Below are 18,666 nucleotides of genomic sequence, written 5' to 3'. Positions count from 1 at the left end.
TGCGCTACGTTGCGTGAATGTATTACAGCACAACAAGTTTAGTAGCAATGTGATTCATTTATACAGGGCTTAAGCAGGCTTCACGATGACAAAAGCGAAATAAAGAATAATTTCATACAATAGAAATCGTATAATATAATATAAATAAAGTGGTTTTCCATTTTGTTGCAAGTGAGTATTTAGTTCAATATCTAGATGAATCAAGTCAAGTTTGAAACTGAATAATTTGAAAAATTGTCTGTCAAAATATTTTTTTACCCAGCCTTTCTGTATATTTATTTATTTGTCATATGTAAATATAAATTTTTATGTTATTTATCATGTATATATATATATATATATATATATATATATATATATATATATATATATATATATATATATATATATATATATATATACATGATAAATATATATATATATATATACACACACATATATATACACACACATATATATATATATATATATATGTGTGTGTGTGTGTGTGTATGTGTGTATATAGAGAGAGTGTATAATATTGACTGTATCTTCTAAAATGTACTCTATTTAAGACACATCACGATAGATTGCTACTTTGTTTTGACGTGAAACCTGTTTTCCATTTTGTTTCTGTCACATTCGTGTGATCGTGCTGACTAACTAATCAACACCAGCCCAGCAGTTCGTGCCCAGCGTTGTGTGTCATGTGCCTCTATTTTGTCTGCCCTGAGATTTGGCCCGGTGGGCAACAGACATTAAGCCAAAGTAAATGACCTAGTCAGCAGCACTTCCAGTTCAGCTTTTGTCGAACAGCTTATTCTGCTGAGAGACAGAACGAAATTCTCACGCGCCGGTTCTGCGCTTTCCCGACAAACACGCACCGAGCCTCAGACAGCAGACGTTATTCTTTTTCTGATCCTTGAACAATCGCCGGTTTCTCTCGGGTCCTGCTATCTCAACGCAGACGACCATGACCTCGTGCGATCGAGTGAAAAATGTTCAGAATGTGTCTACAGTAACCATTAACGCGCGCTTTAGAGGAGATGCAGCGCCGGGGATAGGGATGTTTCGGACACGGCAATAATTCTAAAAGCTTTTGACAGACAGAGTCACTGTGCTTGTCGTATTATGCATCTTTACTGGTATGTTTTTCATGTATAATAATACGTTTTGTGTCTCGAGCTGAGACTATGAGGTCCCAGGTGCGTGTCCTTTGAACTGAAGTGCTCTGTACAGCTTCTCATTAGCTGCAGTGTTTGTTCGCTGGAATAAATCAAAAGACATTTCAGTTTGTTTATTCATCAGGGAGGACTCATGTTATATTCAGATCGATTGAGGTTAGAGGCAGGCATGACGTTTTAAACATCCACTGCATTAAAAGAAGAGTTTTAAACTTTGCCGGCCATCCCCAAAACACCCTAGTGCTATTATTTCTTTTCCTTGTTTTCAAGCGCTTTGGGCTTCGAACAGTAGTCTCTTGTTTTGCCCGTCTGTGTTGTCACGTCTCTCGTCTTGTTTATCCTACCTCGTCAATAACGGCTGTAATTGATAGTTTTGAGTGTCCCGGCAGCTCATAATAGTAGTTTAGGGTGAACACACAAGCCGATGATCCTGAGGTGCGCTCGTGTGGACTCGTCCTAATGTTACAGTCCCATCAGCTGCTCGTCAGAATGACTCTTTGTCCTCGTGTCTGTGGTTTGCAAATCCATGCTGCTTTTAGCTGACAGGCCGGTCCCCAATGTTGTTAAACAAACAGCGCATTACGGCTGGTGCTTTAGGTTGATAGCGCTTCATATAGAATATAAATACGAGGATTTTAAAATGTATACAGATTTAAGAATGCGTTAAAGTTTAGGGTGAATGAATAAATGTGTTGTTATCAGTAGTTTTTTTGCTTTTATTACTAGAGTACTATTATTAGTAGTAATGTTTTTATTACTACAGTATTATCAGTAGTAATGTTTTTGCTTTAATCACTAGTACTGTTCGTAGTATCATCACTATAGTAATATTATCCGTAGTAATGTTTTATCACTAAAGTATATTATCAGTGATTTTTTTTAGTTTTATCACTACAGTGCTCTGTAGTAATGTTTTTAGTACTATTGTCAGTAGTAAGGTTTTTTAGTATTAGTAGTAGTAATGTGTTTTGTTTTCATCAATTCAGTATTAGTATTAGTAGTAATGTTTTTTGTTTTTTATAACTACAGTACCCTTAGTAGTAATGTTGTATTAGTACTATTATCAGCTGTAAAGTTTTTTTTGACTACACAGTAGTAGTAGTAGTAGTAGTAATGTGTTTTGTTTTTATCAATTATTATTAGTAGTAATGTTTTTATCACCACAGTATGATTAGTATGAATGTTTTTGGTTTTTAGCACTACAGTACTCCTATTAGTAGTAGTTTTTTATCACTACAGTATAGTGTAGTAGTAGTAGTAATGTTCTTTATTTTTATCACTACAGTACTCTTATTAGTAGTGATGTTTTTTAGCACTACAATGTTATCAGTAGTAATGTTTTTTTGCTTTTATCACTAGAGTACACTTATTAGTAGCAATGTTTTATCACTGCAGTATTTGTAGTAGTATTAATGGTTTTTAGTTATATTATCAGTAGTAACATTTTTATCACTACATTATTATTATTAGTAGTAATGTTTTTCATTTTTATCACCACAGTACTATTATCAGTAATGTTTTTTATCACTACACTATTATCAGTAGTAATGTTTTTTTGCTTTTATCGCTAGAGTTCACTTATTAGTAGTGGTGTTTTTATCACTACAGTATTTGTAGTAGTATTAATGTTTTTTAGTTCTATTAACAGTACTAATATTTTTATCACTACAGTATTACTAGTAATGTTTTTGGTTTTTATCACCACAGTACTATTATCGGTAATGTTTTTTTATCACTACACTATTATCAGTAGTAATTTTTTGCTTTTATCACTAGAGTACTCTTATTAGTATTAATGGTTTTTAGTTCCATTATCGGTAGTTTGTTTTTATCACTACAGTACTATTATCAGTAGTAATGTTTTTTGCTTTTATTACTAGAGTACTCTTATTAGTATTAGTTCTATTATCAGTAGTTTGTTTTTATCACTACAGTACTATTATCAGTAGTAATGTTTTTTTTGTTTTTATCACTAGAGTACTCTTATTAGTATTAATGGTTTTTAGTTCCATTATCGGTAGTTTGTTTTTATCACTACACTATTATCAGTAGTAATGTTTGTTTGCTTTTATCACTAGAGTACTCTTATTAGTATTAGTTCTATTATCGGTAGTTTGTTTTTATCACTACAGTACTATTATCAGTAGTAATGTTTTTTTTGTTTTTATCGCTAGAGTACTCTTATTAGTATTAATGGTTTTTAGTTCTATTATCGGTAGTTTGTTTTATCACTACAGTACTATTATCAGTAGTAATGTTTTTGGTATCTGTGATGAAGGAGCCTGTTCAGGAGTGGGGTGAGGAGCATGAAGACGGGGCGGTGTTTGGGATCACCCTGCGCAGAGAGCCGGTCCAGCAATCGGCCGGACCCACGGAGGCTTTCGTTCAGTACCGAACATGTAAAGTACGCAGGTTAAAAGCAGCTACGCTGGACAGGCTGATCTCGCACCTCCTGGACCCCTGCTGTCAGGAGCAGGACTACGGCAGGATACTGCTGGCCACCTATCGCACCTTCACCAGCTCCAACAAACTCATCGAGATGCTCTTCCAGAGGTGTGTGTTCAGATGTGTGCACATGCAAATCTGAGTTTGCTTATCTCTTGTTTGTGAGTTTTGTTTTGTTTGTTCCCCAACGTCATGAAGATCATCACCGACCACTTCCTTGAACTCAGTTTCCACTGGTCACCTCTGAGGGTTCACGGCTTCATAATACTTATTAGATTAGATTAGACTTTATTGTCATTACACATGCACAAGTACAAGGTAACGAAATGCAGTTTAGGTCTAACCAGGAGTGCAATAAGCAGCAAGTGCAGGATGTAGGTTTGAATATAAATTACAAGTGCACATACAGGTAATATGTATATATGTATAAATTAAATGACAGGTTATGAGCCTTTCTTTATGATCCCGAAGAAACTCTGTGTTAATTATGCAGCCTGTATTTCATATTTTCGATTTAACACATGGATTGTAAAGGCCTCCTTGTTATATCAGCGATACACATTAGAGAATATGACGAGATTCAACCGAGCACAGCTCGTATTTGTGTGTTTGGTCGAATCTTGCAAATTAAAAGCATCACTTTTAAAGATATTAGACCAATTGCATATAAACCTGATCTTTTTTTCTCCTTTTTTTGTTATCGCGCTATTTTATTTATTTACTTACTACTTAATTTAGCTTCTCAGCGAAATGTGTCTTTTAGTTATTTTTATTTGAAGCAGTTCTGCATCAGTCTTTATAACGTCGTCGAACATGTCAAGGTGTGTCCTGGTGGTTTGATTTATAGGTATTGTCTCGTTTTACACTGTTTTGTCAAGACAAGTTTTTACGACAAGACGTCTTAAAATAATTAAACACAAACAGTACCGGTAATGTTTATACATAAATAGCATATGCAAAGAACTGTACTTTATCATTTTTTCTTAATAGGGACAACCTTGCCTCTGCACTTGACAGCACCGATTACCCTAACAGGTAAACATACACTCTGATAATCTGATTTTTGTCATCTTTATGCCTCGAGGGTGCAGTACATCTTGATTAATCTGTCACTGTTGATTTACGAAGCTGATGTGTGTATTATACACACGTCATATATACAGTGGCTCTACATTGCTGTGAATCTGTACAGTTCCTGTCGCACAGTTTTGAAGATACAGCTTCAGTGTTTGTTCGTCTTGTTTCCTGGTTCCTCACAGCTCTTTGTGGACTGTGCTTCAGATGTGGCTGGAGGAGTACAGTGATGATTTCAGGGACTCTCCCATGCACTCGTCTCTGCGTCTCATGTGCTTACAGCTCAGAGGACACCCGGCTCTCTTCACCCTCGCCAAGCACTATGAAGCGCTCCTCAGGAAGTTCCAGGCCGAAGGTCATTGTCGGATAATCTTTCATTTGATGCGCTCCTCAGTCAGCTATTGTTACAGGCTGAAAAAGTTTATTTGCAAAAACAGATCACTTTTTTCGATTTTCAAAATTTAGATTTTTCAAAAAATCTATTCATCAGAGAGCCCCACTATTTGCGCAAAGATATTAATCAGCACAACTGTTTTTACATCGATAATCATACATTTCTTAAGCAGAAAATCAGTATATTACAGTGATTTCTGAAGGATCATGTGACACTGAAGACTGGAGTAATAATGCTGAAAAATCAGCTTTGATCACAGGAATAAATTACACTTTAAAACATTTAGATAAAATTATAATAGCATTTCACAATTTTCCTGTTTTAGTATATTTTTAATCATATAAATGCTGGATTTATGAGCATAAGAGGGATCTTTTATTACTTCCATTTACTTAACCAGTGCTGCAGTGTAACAAATAAATGTTTGAATTAATTGTAGTCGTATTTATGAATTTTTGTTTTTATAAATGCATAAATATTCTATATAATATTCCAATTATAGAAATAGATTGGATTGTATGTCAAGCCTTTTTGCATTTGATTTGCACATCATTTAAAGTTTTTTATCGCTATAAAAATGTGTGTGGATCAATATTTAGCCTCTTAATTCAGTGGAGCCATGATTCCCGCGTCTTTTGCACATCCAGATGTTGTGGCAGGAGGTCCAGGTGATCAAACAGAAGAATCAGCTTTGAATAAGAGCGCGAGAGACTATGAGTCGGACAACCTGGCAGATTTCATGGGTTTCTCTGTCACGGATGTTGCCGAACAGCTCACGCGAATGGACTCTGTGAGTGCCGGTGTTTGTTGTCCGCTTCTGTGTGACTCCTCAAGATCGTGTAGGATTGTAATGTCGGTGTTCTTGATGTTGTAGGACCTGTTTATGAAGGTGGTCCCTTTCCAGTGTCTGGGCTGTGTGTGGTCTCAACGGGACAAGAAGGAAAACCTCTCACCCACTATTTGGGCCACCATCGCCCAGTTCAATGCCGTCACCAACTGGGTCATCACCTCTCTGCTTCGATCCTCGTCGCCCGTCGCGCATAGGGCCAGAGTCGTTGAGAAATGGGTTCGGATTGCACAGGTTCGCTCTTTTTAGAGACAGGTGCAGATTTAAACGATCTTCAGCGTTTCAAAGTCACACTTGTGCCATCCCTGTGAGATTATTCGCTCTTTTGAAGACCCTTTCAAAGATCGTGTGGAAATATTGTGTTGAAGAATGACTTTTATTTTCACGCAGGTGTGCAGAGAGCTGAAGAACTTCTCTTCTCTTAAGGCCATTTTGTCTGCCCTTCAGTCCAACCCCATCTACAGACTGAGAAAGACATGGGCTGCTGTCAGCAGGTAGAGATACACAAATCTCATGGGCTTTTAGGGTCGCTATAGTGCTCAATGCTCAGAAGAACGTTTGTATCTATAAAGAACCTTTAAGAGTCTTTCAGTTTCACAAAAGATTCTTTGAGGAAGAAGGTTCTTCAGATCATAAAAGGTGAGAAATAGATGCTTACAGGTTTAAAGAACCTTTGAATGGTTCTTTGTGGAACCAAAAATGGTTCTTCTATGGCACTGCTGTAAAGAAAGCACCTTTTGTAAGAGTGTACAATGTTGAGGTGTAACTATATATAACAGAATTATGTAATTTAAATAGAAAATAAATGCAACTGTTGCCTGTTACAGTTACTGAGAAATAATCTGCAATTACAGTTACTTGTAATATAAAAGGTTAACAATTAAAAAGTTCTGAATATTTTCAAACACATATAGTTACAATTGATTTATTTGCCAAATTTAGCATTAACTGCTAAATATGACTAGAATATGAGACGGAAGTTCAGACGTTTAGGACACAGAATATGACACATGCTCAATTTAGTTCTATTGAAATATTTCAGCTCAGATCGATCTCAAAGTCAAATGAGCTGCTAAAGTCTGATTTTGTGGTGGTCGCGCTTTAAAATTAAATGATTATAGTAATTCAAGAGAAGTTGTTTTTTTTTTTTTTTTTTAAATCTGACAGTAATCAATGTTGAGTACTACTTTAAGGTTAACCCCGACTGCTTTAAATGTTTAAGAATTATTTACAGTTGAAAATATCAATTTGAAATATAGAAAAGCAATCAAAACGTGACTGCCTTAACCAAAATAAAAATCAAAACATTGCTTTAATAAAGTTCTTATTACATTGTAATCTGTAAACTATTACATTTCCAAAGTAACTTTCCCAACTCGTTTAGCTGGGTTTGTTCTCTGTGTAGATTACTTCTAAAGGCTTAGTAGAAAACCCGAACCGTGGGTGAAAAACGTTATGTTTAAGCCATATTTTGTTGTAAACATCTGATTGTGTGTCTCCAGAGAGGCCATGTCTGTGTTCGAGAACCTGTGTGAAACGTTTCCGGACGAGAACTGTGTTCTGACCAGCCGAGAAATCTTCGTGGATGTAAGCTATAAACACGTCAGTGCTATCATACTATTATTTCTATTTTTATTTTTACATTTTCTATTTTAATCTTTAGTCATTTGATTGTGCAAAACATCAGCATTTTATAATTTTTTTCAGTTTTAGCTTAGTTGTTCATCTTAAGCCTGTTGGCTTCAGTGTGTTCATGAGGCAACTTTTCACGGTTTTTAATGTAATATTTATTTCATCTTAATTACCTTTACACAAACTAAGATTAAGTTAAGAATATCAGCGCTGGAACATTGTGTCACCTGATGAAAAGATCACCATAAAAACATGCCTTGAATAAACTTTGCTATTTTTATCCAGGTTTCTGAAATCAGTTCAAAGCGACTAATTTAATTTAGTGTTCTTTGGCAATTTGAAGTGTGAGACATTTGATCTCACATTTGGACTTCTTTTCTCTCTTATCCACTTATGATATTATGGACTGAGAAACAGGTGATGTTTGTCTAAAACTGACTTCTCTGTTCGACCAGAGTGTGCTGAGATTCACATGAAAGCACTATACTTACGACCGATGAACAAAAAAAATAAAGCGCTCAGTTTTAGACTATTTTTCCTAACGTTTGTTTATGCTATGTACTTTTGCAGTTATTAGAGTGTCACCTCATGCTATTTCTCACACATTTTAGGATGGAAGCCAAACTGATACGGATAACGCTGCCACAAAAACATCCAAGAGATGGCCTCCAACAAAACAGATGGTGATGCATATGACAAACGTTTTCCGTTTAATAATCAGTTGATGCTGTTCAGGTGATTAATGACTCTGTGATTTCTTACAGAGCTCAGCTGGAGGCACTGTTCCCTATCTAGGGACATACCTCACAGTGCTGACCATGATGGACACTGCCCTGCCGGACACTGTGGAGGTGAGCCTGGAATCACAATCGCATTTGTTTAAAAAATGTTTGCCATATATTAGTGATGCTCAAACATATTGGATTTTCGTTGCTTAGGAACTCAATAACAATCATATCATATACCTAGCACAGAATGCCCTAAATCACCTCAAACACGATAGCAGCCACATGATTGAGCATTAAATCAGCAGAACACCACAGCAGACTTAATTGATAAGTGTGTGGAAAAACATTCAAAGAACCCTAATAGCTACATTATTGTGTGCTAAAAACATACAAAACCCTAGCAACACCATAGCAACATCTCAGCAACACCCTAGCAACACTCAGAATGCCTATATTGAATACCTCTATCATGCTCTAAAAAAAATAGAACAGCAAAATTATTGTGTGTTAAAACACACGGAACACCCTAGAAACACGCTTAGAAACATCTTAGTGACCATTTTAATCATTCTAGCAACACTTTAACAATGCCCTAGCAACACTTAGACTACTCTAGGAGAAAATAGCTTAAAGCCACTCCGAATATCATGGTAGCTGCATTATAATATGTTAAAAAATTATGCACACCACCATCATAGCGATCAACACTCTAACGATTCGCAATAACTCCCTAGAAGCACCTTGGTAACACCATAGCAACACTTTAGAAGAAACTGTACTAAAACTAATCAGAACATCATAATCCTTAAAATGTGCCTAAATGCCATACCCAAACCTCACAGTCTAGTGATCCACCAGAACACCCTTTAGCAACACCCTAGCAAGTGACCAGCCAGAACGCCCTAGCGACTGCATAGTGACTAAGGGAGAAAAAAAAACATTCCTATTTTCATATTTCAATTCGGAATTGTCATTATGTATAATTTAGATTTATTTCTGTTAATGCTGTTAACAGGGTGGCCTCATTAATTTTGAAAAAAGGAGACGGGTGAGTACTTCTCATTGTTTATCGTCCTAAATGTATAATTAAACAGAGCGGGCCGTCGTTGTCCAGATGTTGTTGTTTCTATAGAGCTGGTACGATGTTAAAGAGCCCATTCTGAACAAACGTGAAGTCCTCTTTAAAACGGCGGTTTGACGTTGGCGCCGTAAAGATAGTCTCATGTTTACAGAGCACTCTCTTCTTCTAAAGGCACACTGATATTAATCTCATGACTGATTATTTGTGCAGGGTGTGTTACGTAACAGTCATAGCTTTGTTCCTTGTGTTCATCTTTAATCTCTCGCTCTGTATGTTGCTGCTTTGCCTCTTGGTTTCATGGGAATCGTTCCCACACTTTTGCAGGAATATGAGATATTAAGGCAGATCCGTCAGCTGCAGGCCTTGTGTTCCCAGTACGCTTTACCTCATCACCCTCAGATCGCCGCCTGGCTACAGAGTCAGAAACTGCTGTCGGATCAGGAGAGGTGAGAATGCAAAAATATTGTAGAATTTGCAGTAATATAAACGAACACAAAATGGAGAACATCTAATTGAAATGTAATGTTGCAGAACAGAAGAAAACACTCCTAGAAGTAGTAAAAAAATCAATACAAAAATAACTGTAATGACTGTATTACCAAAATCTGTCAAAAATCTGGCAACCTTCTCCTAGGTTTTTACTTTGTTTATGTGTCCCTGTCCTCAGCTATGAGTTTTCCAGGCAGCTGGAGACTCCTCATGACACTTCTCCATCCAACAGCGTCTGGAGTCACCGAACTCTCACCAAAAAGCTCTCATCGTGAGTGTAAATTCAGCTTAAAGAGCATGCTGACTAGCTTTTATTAGCATAATACAGGGGAAATCTTGTCCTTGCAGGCTCTTGTCGGGGAACGAGGGGTCCAAAAAGAACGCAGACCAGATCAGCGTGTCCTCGTCGGGATCCAGCGGCTCTGAAATTGAGGAAATATCTTCTCAATCAGCGTCTTTTATATCTCCGGTACACAAACATTTACATCTATTCATTTAGACAGTTTCATTTAGTGTATTTAGACGGAGGGACTTTCACTTTTTCATCCCTAATGAGTAAAGTACCATTACAGTTATTTTAATGCAGCTCTTTTCGTATTTAGTTATCAATTAATTATGCTGGAGCAGCAAATAAGCTTATTAGAATGATTTACGAAGGATCATGCGAAGTAATGATGCTGAAAAGTGCATTTTAAAATACATCCAATTGGAACGGAGTTCTTTTCAATTGTGATAATGTTTCACTATGTTGTATTTTTGATGAAGCAAATGCCCCGGTGAGCATAAGAGCCGTTTTATGTATTTTAAGGTCATTGAGATATTAAAGCTGTTCGCTTCTGAGCACTTGACATCATTCCTAAAGCTTCTGTCCTTGTTTTGAACGTCCTGCACGTCGCTGCCGTGACTCAAGCACAGACGTCAGCGCTCGAATGCTTCGAATTCTTCCTAATCGCTTCCGTCGTTTGAAGCTGCTGCTCACTTTTGAAAAATCGTTATTGAAATGCTGAATGCTCTTTCATAACGTTACATTCATGCTGTATGCATCGAGGCTGCATTCGAACAGGAATTTAACCTATAACCTTGGTTGTATCCTGCGGCATCCTTTATTTTCTTGCTCGTTTCATGTTCCTCTCACGTAATAAAAAACCTCAAATCAACCAAATTGGTGTAGTTTTACTAGTTTTTACAAGTCGCCTGGTATTGTTTGTATCTATATCTAATCGTCTAAATCATCTATCTGTACCAGTACTTCACACTTGATAATGATTGTGATGATGCCTGGCGACGTTGTTTTGTCAAAAATGTCTCTAAAATGCGTCCGTCTCCTCTCTCTAGTCTCTTTCAGGCTGCGGTCAAAACACTCCGGCTTTTCCCTCGTCTTCCTCTCCTGATTCCTCCACCGTGTCCAGCTCGTCCTCCAGCTCTCAGCAGGAGCTCAACCTGCATCCATCTTCCTCCTGCTCCTCCTCTTCTTCAGCGACTCACCTGGTCTCCTCCCACAAGCGCTCGGTCTCCATGACCTCTCTGCCCTTCTACAACAGACAGGTGGACGACTCGTGCATCATCAGGGTCAGCGTGGAGTTCTGCAGCAACGGAAACATGTACAAGAGCATACTGGTGAGTACGGGGCAGGTACAGTGCTTTTTAGGACAACCTGTCTCATTTAATAAGTGGCACATCATGTAATAATGCATAGAATGTATACTGTGTATATATACAATTAATAACTGAATTAATAATATTGATGTTGTATAATAATAATAATAATAATTAATTCCCGCACCTCTGATATCTGACTAGTTTGATATAATTTTGTGACCATTATTATTTTTATTATCTGTAACTATAATTTAAAAAAAACAGGGCAGCACATTTTTACGTAAACCTATGTATAAAAGATTGATATTATGTTTTAATCTCGGTGACCTGGTTTATTTCAGATAAAAATTAAAAAAATAATAACCCCACTTGAATCTCGGTAATTTTATATTGCTGTTTGATGGAAAAAAAAACAACTATCATAGAGATTACTTTGTATCTCTGCCGAAACCAGACAAGAATATTTATTTAGATACTCATCTTAATTAGCACCCATTAGGCAGCCTAAGAAAATGCATTCATCATGCTATTTATAGGTGCACCGTCTTTGTTTGCTGCTTAATCATCATCATCATCATCAAATGCATAATTAACAGGCCGTATAAAAGGTTCTTGTTTGTTACGCATAAATCTAACTATTGGTATGATTCACTGAGGATCTAGGAGCCATTGGTGCATAAATCCACATAAAACCTGCTTGGAGTAAACATTCATATCATCTACTGCAGTGGTTCCCAACCACGTTCGTGTCCTGTGTCTCCTTAATCAAAGCAATTGATAATCAGCTGATTGGTAGAGACGCCAGATCTGAAATGGTTGTGTTGGACAAAGGAGAGATGCAAAGTGTGTAGTGTTGAGGGGCCTCCAGGAAGTCTATTGAGTATAAAACTATACGGTTCCCTTTCTCTGATTTTTGTCATGTTTTCTTGTGCAGTTGACTAGTCAGGATAAGACGGCCCAGGTGATCCAGAGAGCCCTGCAGAAACACAACCTGGAGGACGTTAGTGAGCAGGACTTCACCCTCGTGCAAGTTCTGGCCCAAGGCAGAGGTACTGAAAACCCGTTTAAACGAATAAAATGAGTCATTATTAAATTAGAGGAAGTTCTGAAACACACTGTATATGTGTTGAATCTATGAATGTAAGGTTAATCAGTTTTTTTGTGATGTTTATAATTCTTATGCACTTTTTTGTTGCAGAGTTGCATATTCCAGAAAAGGCCAATGTATATTATGCCATGTCTACGTCAGCCGACTACGACTTCGTTCTACGTCGATGCCCAAAAGGCCAGCGGAAACAACTCATACGCTCCGTTTCACTGTCGTCTGGACGAGCCACAAAATAACAGCAGATTCAGCTTCTGGATTCTGGAGGACAGTTAACGAAAACTGTCAAGACGTGTCACTGAGACACGTCTAAAACAATTCTTTTAGAGAAAAAAAATATTTCTGGCTCACATTTGACCTTGGGAGTTGATGACGGCTTCAACGGCATTCGCAAGCTATTTTACTTCAGCTATGTGATGAATTTCTGGGTGAAACAGGATGCTTAGTTAATGAGCTTCAAAGGAATATTTCAACCAAAAATTATCGTTCGCTCACCCTTAGGTCGTCAAAGAAATAAATGAGTTTGTCTCGTCATCAGAACAATTGGAGAAACTGAGCGTTTAATCACCTGCTCCGCAATCGATCCTCTGCAGTGAATGGGTGCCGTCAGAATGAGAGTCAGAACAGCTGATAAAAACATCACAATAATCCACAAGTACTCTCCAGTCCATCAGTTATTTTTCTTAATTTTTCCTTTATGCATAACTTTCTACTGCAAAAGCAGTCTCGTCTGAATCAGGAGAGAAATATGCACAGTTCAAGCACTGTTTACAAGCAAACATTCGATCCAAAGCATTTCTAAACAGTATGCCTGTGGATTTTAATGTCGGAGGACAACAGGGGAATGCAAATAAATGTTACGTATTTATTTTGGCCAGACGATTGCTTGTGGAATATTGTGATGTTTTTATCAGCTGTTTAGACTCTCATCCTGACGGCACCCATTCACTGCAGAGCATCCATTGGTGATGAAATGCTGCATTTCTTTAAATCTATTATGACGAAGAAACAAACTAATGAACGTATTTGATGGCATTTTAGCAAACTGTTATTTTTAGGTGAAGTAGTCGTATAAGCATGCATTTAATTGCATTGCGAAAGGCTGAAATACCAGGGTTTGGTCACATTATCACGCGCACTAACGAACCGTGCACGATAACACTAGGAGCACGAAGTAAATGGCATCAATGATGTTAACCGTAGGGCTCTTCGGTGGAAAGCCAAATATCACGGGTTCGGTTTCATGCACCCAGGCTCTTCAAATTGTTTTAAGTGACAAGAGACATGATAACCACGACTGCACCTTCTTGAATTCCTCGCATTCAGTGCAGTGATAATGGGACGAAGTTTCTCAGTGACCTTCAGCTCTCGTTCTCTGACTGAGACGCTGTACGATAATGCGCCGGCTTTGAATAGAAACACAATCATGCACCTAGAGGCCTGGGATGAGACTTTTATATAGGTCAGCGTCTATACAGACTGCCTTTGCATAACACACGATCGGTTCACAGTGTTCCTGATTACAGCATGATGATGGTGTGTGTGTGTGTGAAGACGAGCTGCTTCAACAGGTGCAGTGGCATTCCAGAGACACACTTTCACATCCGCTTTCATGTGCGATGGTCATTTAACGAATCCATTTTCAAAAAATAGCACGATTAATTATCGAACGGAATCGTTTGGCAGCATTACCGAAGATTCAGTGGATATTTTTAAATCATGTTTCATACCCTCCTCCATCAGCATCAAATTCAAGCAACTCGACTCTCCACAATTAGTCTGCGCTTTCGCGAACTTATACGAGCTCTTGCAGAGTAAAATTACGAAGATAAATTGTATTATCGCTCACATGCATTACAATGTAGATATGTTGGTTAAACGATATGTGTTTATATTGGTTAATGTTAACTAAATTTTAGATACAGCGCTATGTGCAATATGAAATGTTAGTTTTTTAGTAGTTTGCATTCATTTTATTGTATTCTGACCCCCACAGCATTTCACTGAAGGATTTATGTGTTTGTGTCTGAAAAGCATTGCATCAGTCTCTTTTGATACTCTGTCGTCTCTCTCGATGTAAAACGCGGAAATGAAACCACATACCGCAATAAACACAATCCGTGAGCTGAGATGAGATGAAAGATGGCTGCGCGCAGATTATGTGGATTTGCTGTGATGTAAAAAGAGGCAATCGTGGCACCGAAACGAGCTCGTAGAAAATGCTTTCCAGGACTGATTATGCTAAACAGTCTGCCACTAAAGAAAAGATGCGTCCAAAGTCTGGATTATGAGCACCTAAACAGAACCATGTTTAGCAAATCTGAAAGCAGTTTTGTATCCAGTTTTGCATTTGGAGATATCAGTGATGTCAGCTGATGTGGAGAAATGAATAATAATAAAAAAAAAATCTGAACTAAGATTCATGAAAATGCTTTGATGTTGATTCTGTGGAAATGGCACAAGCTTTGGCCTATTAGTGGAAACCAAGATTAGCCGAAGTACAGTACTGAGTCAAAAGCAAAGGATTTGTGTGTCTGGGTTCCCAGACAGTGCAGCGCTGATTCAGACAAGGCTGCTCCTTACTGTATTATAGCCCTTTTACATAAAATCACAACTAGTATACCTTGTTTGAAAAGCGTACATACATGCTAAATACATGCCAAAGTAAAGTGTGAAATTTTTGAGTCCCAATTAGATCCAAAAAGCTTCTTTTTATATCGATGACCACATATAGGTCTATATTTTATGTTGTTAAACCTTTTTTTTTAAAAAATAAAATACAAAATAACAGCATTTTTTTTTTCCTTTTTAAGATCGTTCCTGAGGCAAAAATATGTTTTTTTTTTTAAATAAAATATAAAATAACAGCTTTTTTTTTTCTTTTTAAGATCGTTCCAGAGGGCTATATATATATATATATATATATATATATATATATATATATATATATATATATATATATATATATATATATATATATATATATATATATATATAAAATATAAAATAACAGCATTTTTTTTCCTTTTAAGATTGTTCCTGAGGGCTAAAATATGGCCTTTTTTATTTTTGAATTTTTGCTAAATGTCATAAATATGAGACATATCATGTAACTTTTTAAAAACGTTGACTTAGGCTACAACTTCATGTCAGTTATTAAGACTACTTTTTTTGGTAAATGAAATCGAATTTTCATCTCATATGAGTCAAATAAGATATCTCATGACTTCGACATATGATAAATCGCTGGATTTAATTGTTAATAAAATTAACGCGAATAAATAACGTTGATACATAAACGACTCGGTAATGGCGTTTGGTGACATAATTAGCATGTCACGTGATCTTTAGTGATTATGCTTTAAAAAACATTACTGACAAACTTCGAAGGCTTTTCTAAAACGATTCAATGAAATAAGACTTATGTACTACAGTACTACAGCAATGAATGCGGTTTTCTAGTCGGGTGTTAAAAGTCACCGCAAATACATCGTTGTTGTAAACTTTAGCCACTAGCCATTTTAGCTAGTTGTGCTTTTCGTCGTTAAAGTGCCCCAAAATTGACGTGAGTAGTAAAAGACGGTGATTGGTTTTAAATTCGGCTTTTTATTCATGAAGAGTGAAACCCTTCGTTTGCTCTAATGTTTTCAGGTGAAGTGAAGTCATTGGAGGAGGATGAAAACAGGGCAGGATCGACAGAATCAGGTGAATGAGGTGCTTTAAGTGTCGTCTAGGTCTGTATAATCAGTCAGGCTTTAAAAAATGAATGGTATCTGTGTTTCAGTGTTTATATTTGATAAACTTGATATTTGTTCTGTAGTTCTGCCCAAATTTTAGTGTCTCGACAGTTCCTGAACACTAAATTAACAAGGTTTTCACTTTATAAAAAGCTTAGATAGGTCAAGGAATTTCAGAAAGATTTCTGTACTCGAAATAATATTCTGTACTCCATTTTGAAGTGTTTTATTTTCACTAGAAATGCGCGTATTTGGGGCGACATTTTCCTGCAGTTACACCACCGAGCCAGTTGGTGGCGCCAAGTGACTGTCTTTGAGACAACGTGCACACCATCGGCGTGATAGATAACTGTCCATTCGGCTCAACCTATTTATTTATCATTTATAGAGGAAAAAGTCGTGCGGTTTTATCGATCGAACTAAATAAACTGCGTCATTAATGCTTGCATTGCGTGAATCCGAAGGAGCTCCAGAGCTGCGCTTCTCAATCCCGTCCCGGGGGGCCCCCTCCATTAAACATTTCGTGGGCCTCCATCGTCAAACACGGGCAATTCAAGTCTCGCACACACTACAGATGAGCTGAATCGGTTTGTTAGATGACAACATGTGCAGTGGTTGGGCATCCCAAGGAAGAAGTTTTGTCAAAGCCACTAGATGGCAAAAGACAGCCTTTTTTAAAATCATTGCAACATTTTGTGGGTCAAATTCTATTTTGTAATCTCAATTTCTCCTCATCCATTTCTCCTCCGTCTTACATTATGGCCGCGTGCATGCTTACTTGGTGCCGAAACGTTGTCCTCCGATACCGTTATTGACTTTACGGTGGAGATGAGGTGCGTGTTTTTAAACATCTGAGACAAAGACAGAGAACAGCATTGCATTCCAGCGTGCTCAGAGTGTCTGGGTGGAAAAGACTGACTCACTTTCTGGCAGCTCTGTGGGGTTTTCAGCGCCGGCCCTGCGCCAGACAAGACTAGAGCCGGACCTGACTCAGAGCAGCGCGTCCCGAGTGGACCGCAGCGTGGGAGCGGACGGGGATACGGAGCACCCCGTGATGAATCAGACCCAGAGGCCTGACCGTTTGCTTGCGTCTGTGCCGAAAGCGAGCAACCCGACTGCTAGAAGGATGAGATCCGGCTTCGGTGTTTCTTTGGAAAGTGTTTCTTTTCTGGTTTTGTTTGTGCTTGGTTGCTCACTCTCCGCGTAGATGGGAAGTTACAATCTAAACGGATTGCTTTCACTGCGAAACGATCCGAGACTCATGTTTAACAAAACACGTAAATAATCCGAGGATGTAACCGCATAGCGTACTGTTTACAGCTTGCAGTTTTGAAAGGAGCTTGTTACAAATACAGTAAAATCAGTAATATTGTTAAATATTATTGCAAGTTTAAGATATATTTTTTAAAATTCTATATATTTTAAACGTAATTTGTTCCTGAGACGTAAAGCTGAATTTTCAGCATCGTTACTCCAGTCTTCAGTGTCACATGATCCTTCGGAAATGATCCTAAAAATGCATATTTATTGCTTAAAAATAATTTTGAAAACGTTTTTTTGCGCATTTTTGCATCCATTGTCTTTCAGCCAGTTCATAAGAATAGCGTTTGTTTTGTATAGAAATCTTTTAATATTAAAAATGCCTTTAGTGTCACTTTTGCCATCAATTTAATGTATTCTTGCTAAATGTAAGTATTATTTTTTAAAATAATAAAATGGCTGCTGACTTTTAAACGGCATTGAGGCTTTTAAGACCACAGCAGTTATTCAAGAGAAAAAGTCATGCTGGTTGAACTTTAATCTGAATATTATAGCTATGAAATCCATTCAAAATCACTTTCAAGTGGAATTTCACTTTATTATAATCCATATTTGATTTTGTTGGCTCTTTCCTGGAAAGCCATACAGCCATATAAAACCAAAACTTTACGAGTTTTATCGTTTTCATACTGACCTCATCGTTTTTACAGGCCTACCCTGTTCGTAGGAAGTCAATGATCTTGTAAAGCGAATCATGTGACTGTTCCTGTAATCGATGTTTGTTTTTCTTACCTGGCACACACTTTCTATTTTGTGAGACGTTTCTTGAGGAAACACGCGCGGACGCAAGCACGTGGACGCGTGGAATGCGTTTATAAAGGCTGCGTACGTGCAAAACACCGAGTCGGACACGCATTTACTCAAGCTGTTATGTATAAACACACCTACATTTATCATTGCGTGCTTTTGTCCAGCGTCACATAACAGGAACTCGCACACAGACACAAAACAGATGCAGTGAGAGCAAGAGAAAGAGCTGAATCACAGGGTGAGTCTCATGAATACAAGTCCCATGCAAGCACAGCCTTGTTCAGCAAACACACACACACACA

General features: G+C 37.5%; 1 protein-coding gene across 2 annotated transcripts in view; it reads left to right on the top strand.

Annotated features, from left to right (window-relative positions):
* The window catches only part of LOC122341970 (ral guanine nucleotide dissociation stimulator-like 1), a 15,755-nt gene extending 779 nt beyond the window's left edge, over positions 1-14,976 (top strand). Inside the window, exons 2-17 of one of the 2 annotated variants that reach the window (XM_043235713.1) lie at positions 3,442-3,716; positions 4,599-4,643; positions 4,868-5,037; positions 5,724-5,866; positions 5,951-6,157; positions 6,314-6,417; positions 7,426-7,510; positions 8,167-8,238; positions 8,320-8,406; positions 9,299-9,331; positions 9,689-9,810; positions 10,032-10,124; positions 10,202-10,322; positions 11,189-11,470; positions 12,387-12,501; positions 12,651-14,976. In XM_043235713.1, the coding sequence (XP_043091648.1) occupies positions 3,442-3,716; positions 4,599-4,643; positions 4,868-5,037; positions 5,724-5,866; positions 5,951-6,157; positions 6,314-6,417; positions 7,426-7,510; positions 8,167-8,238; positions 8,320-8,406; positions 9,299-9,331; positions 9,689-9,810; positions 10,032-10,124; positions 10,202-10,322; positions 11,189-11,470; positions 12,387-12,501; positions 12,651-12,796 (2,100 nt within the window). In that variant the 3' untranslated portion in view covers positions 12,797-14,976. Of the gene's footprint in view, positions 1-3,441; positions 3,717-4,598; positions 4,644-4,867; positions 5,038-5,723; positions 5,867-5,950; positions 6,158-6,313; positions 6,418-7,425; positions 7,526-8,166; positions 8,239-8,319; positions 8,407-9,298; positions 9,332-9,688; positions 9,811-10,031; positions 10,125-10,201; positions 10,323-11,188; positions 11,471-12,386; positions 12,502-12,650 lie in introns of both variants that reach the window. The other variant, XM_043235712.1, reaches the window with a different exon arrangement.
* Positions 14,977-18,666: the final 3,690 nt, after the last annotated feature.

Source organism: Puntigrus tetrazona, chromosome 3 (genome assembly GCF_018831695.1).
Source record: "Puntigrus tetrazona isolate hp1 chromosome 3, ASM1883169v1, whole genome shotgun sequence".
In the NCBI taxonomy this organism is placed as follows: domain Eukaryota; kingdom Metazoa; phylum Chordata; class Actinopteri; order Cypriniformes; family Cyprinidae; genus Puntigrus; species Puntigrus tetrazona.
This window is presented reverse-complemented; position numbering and strand designations above follow the sequence as displayed.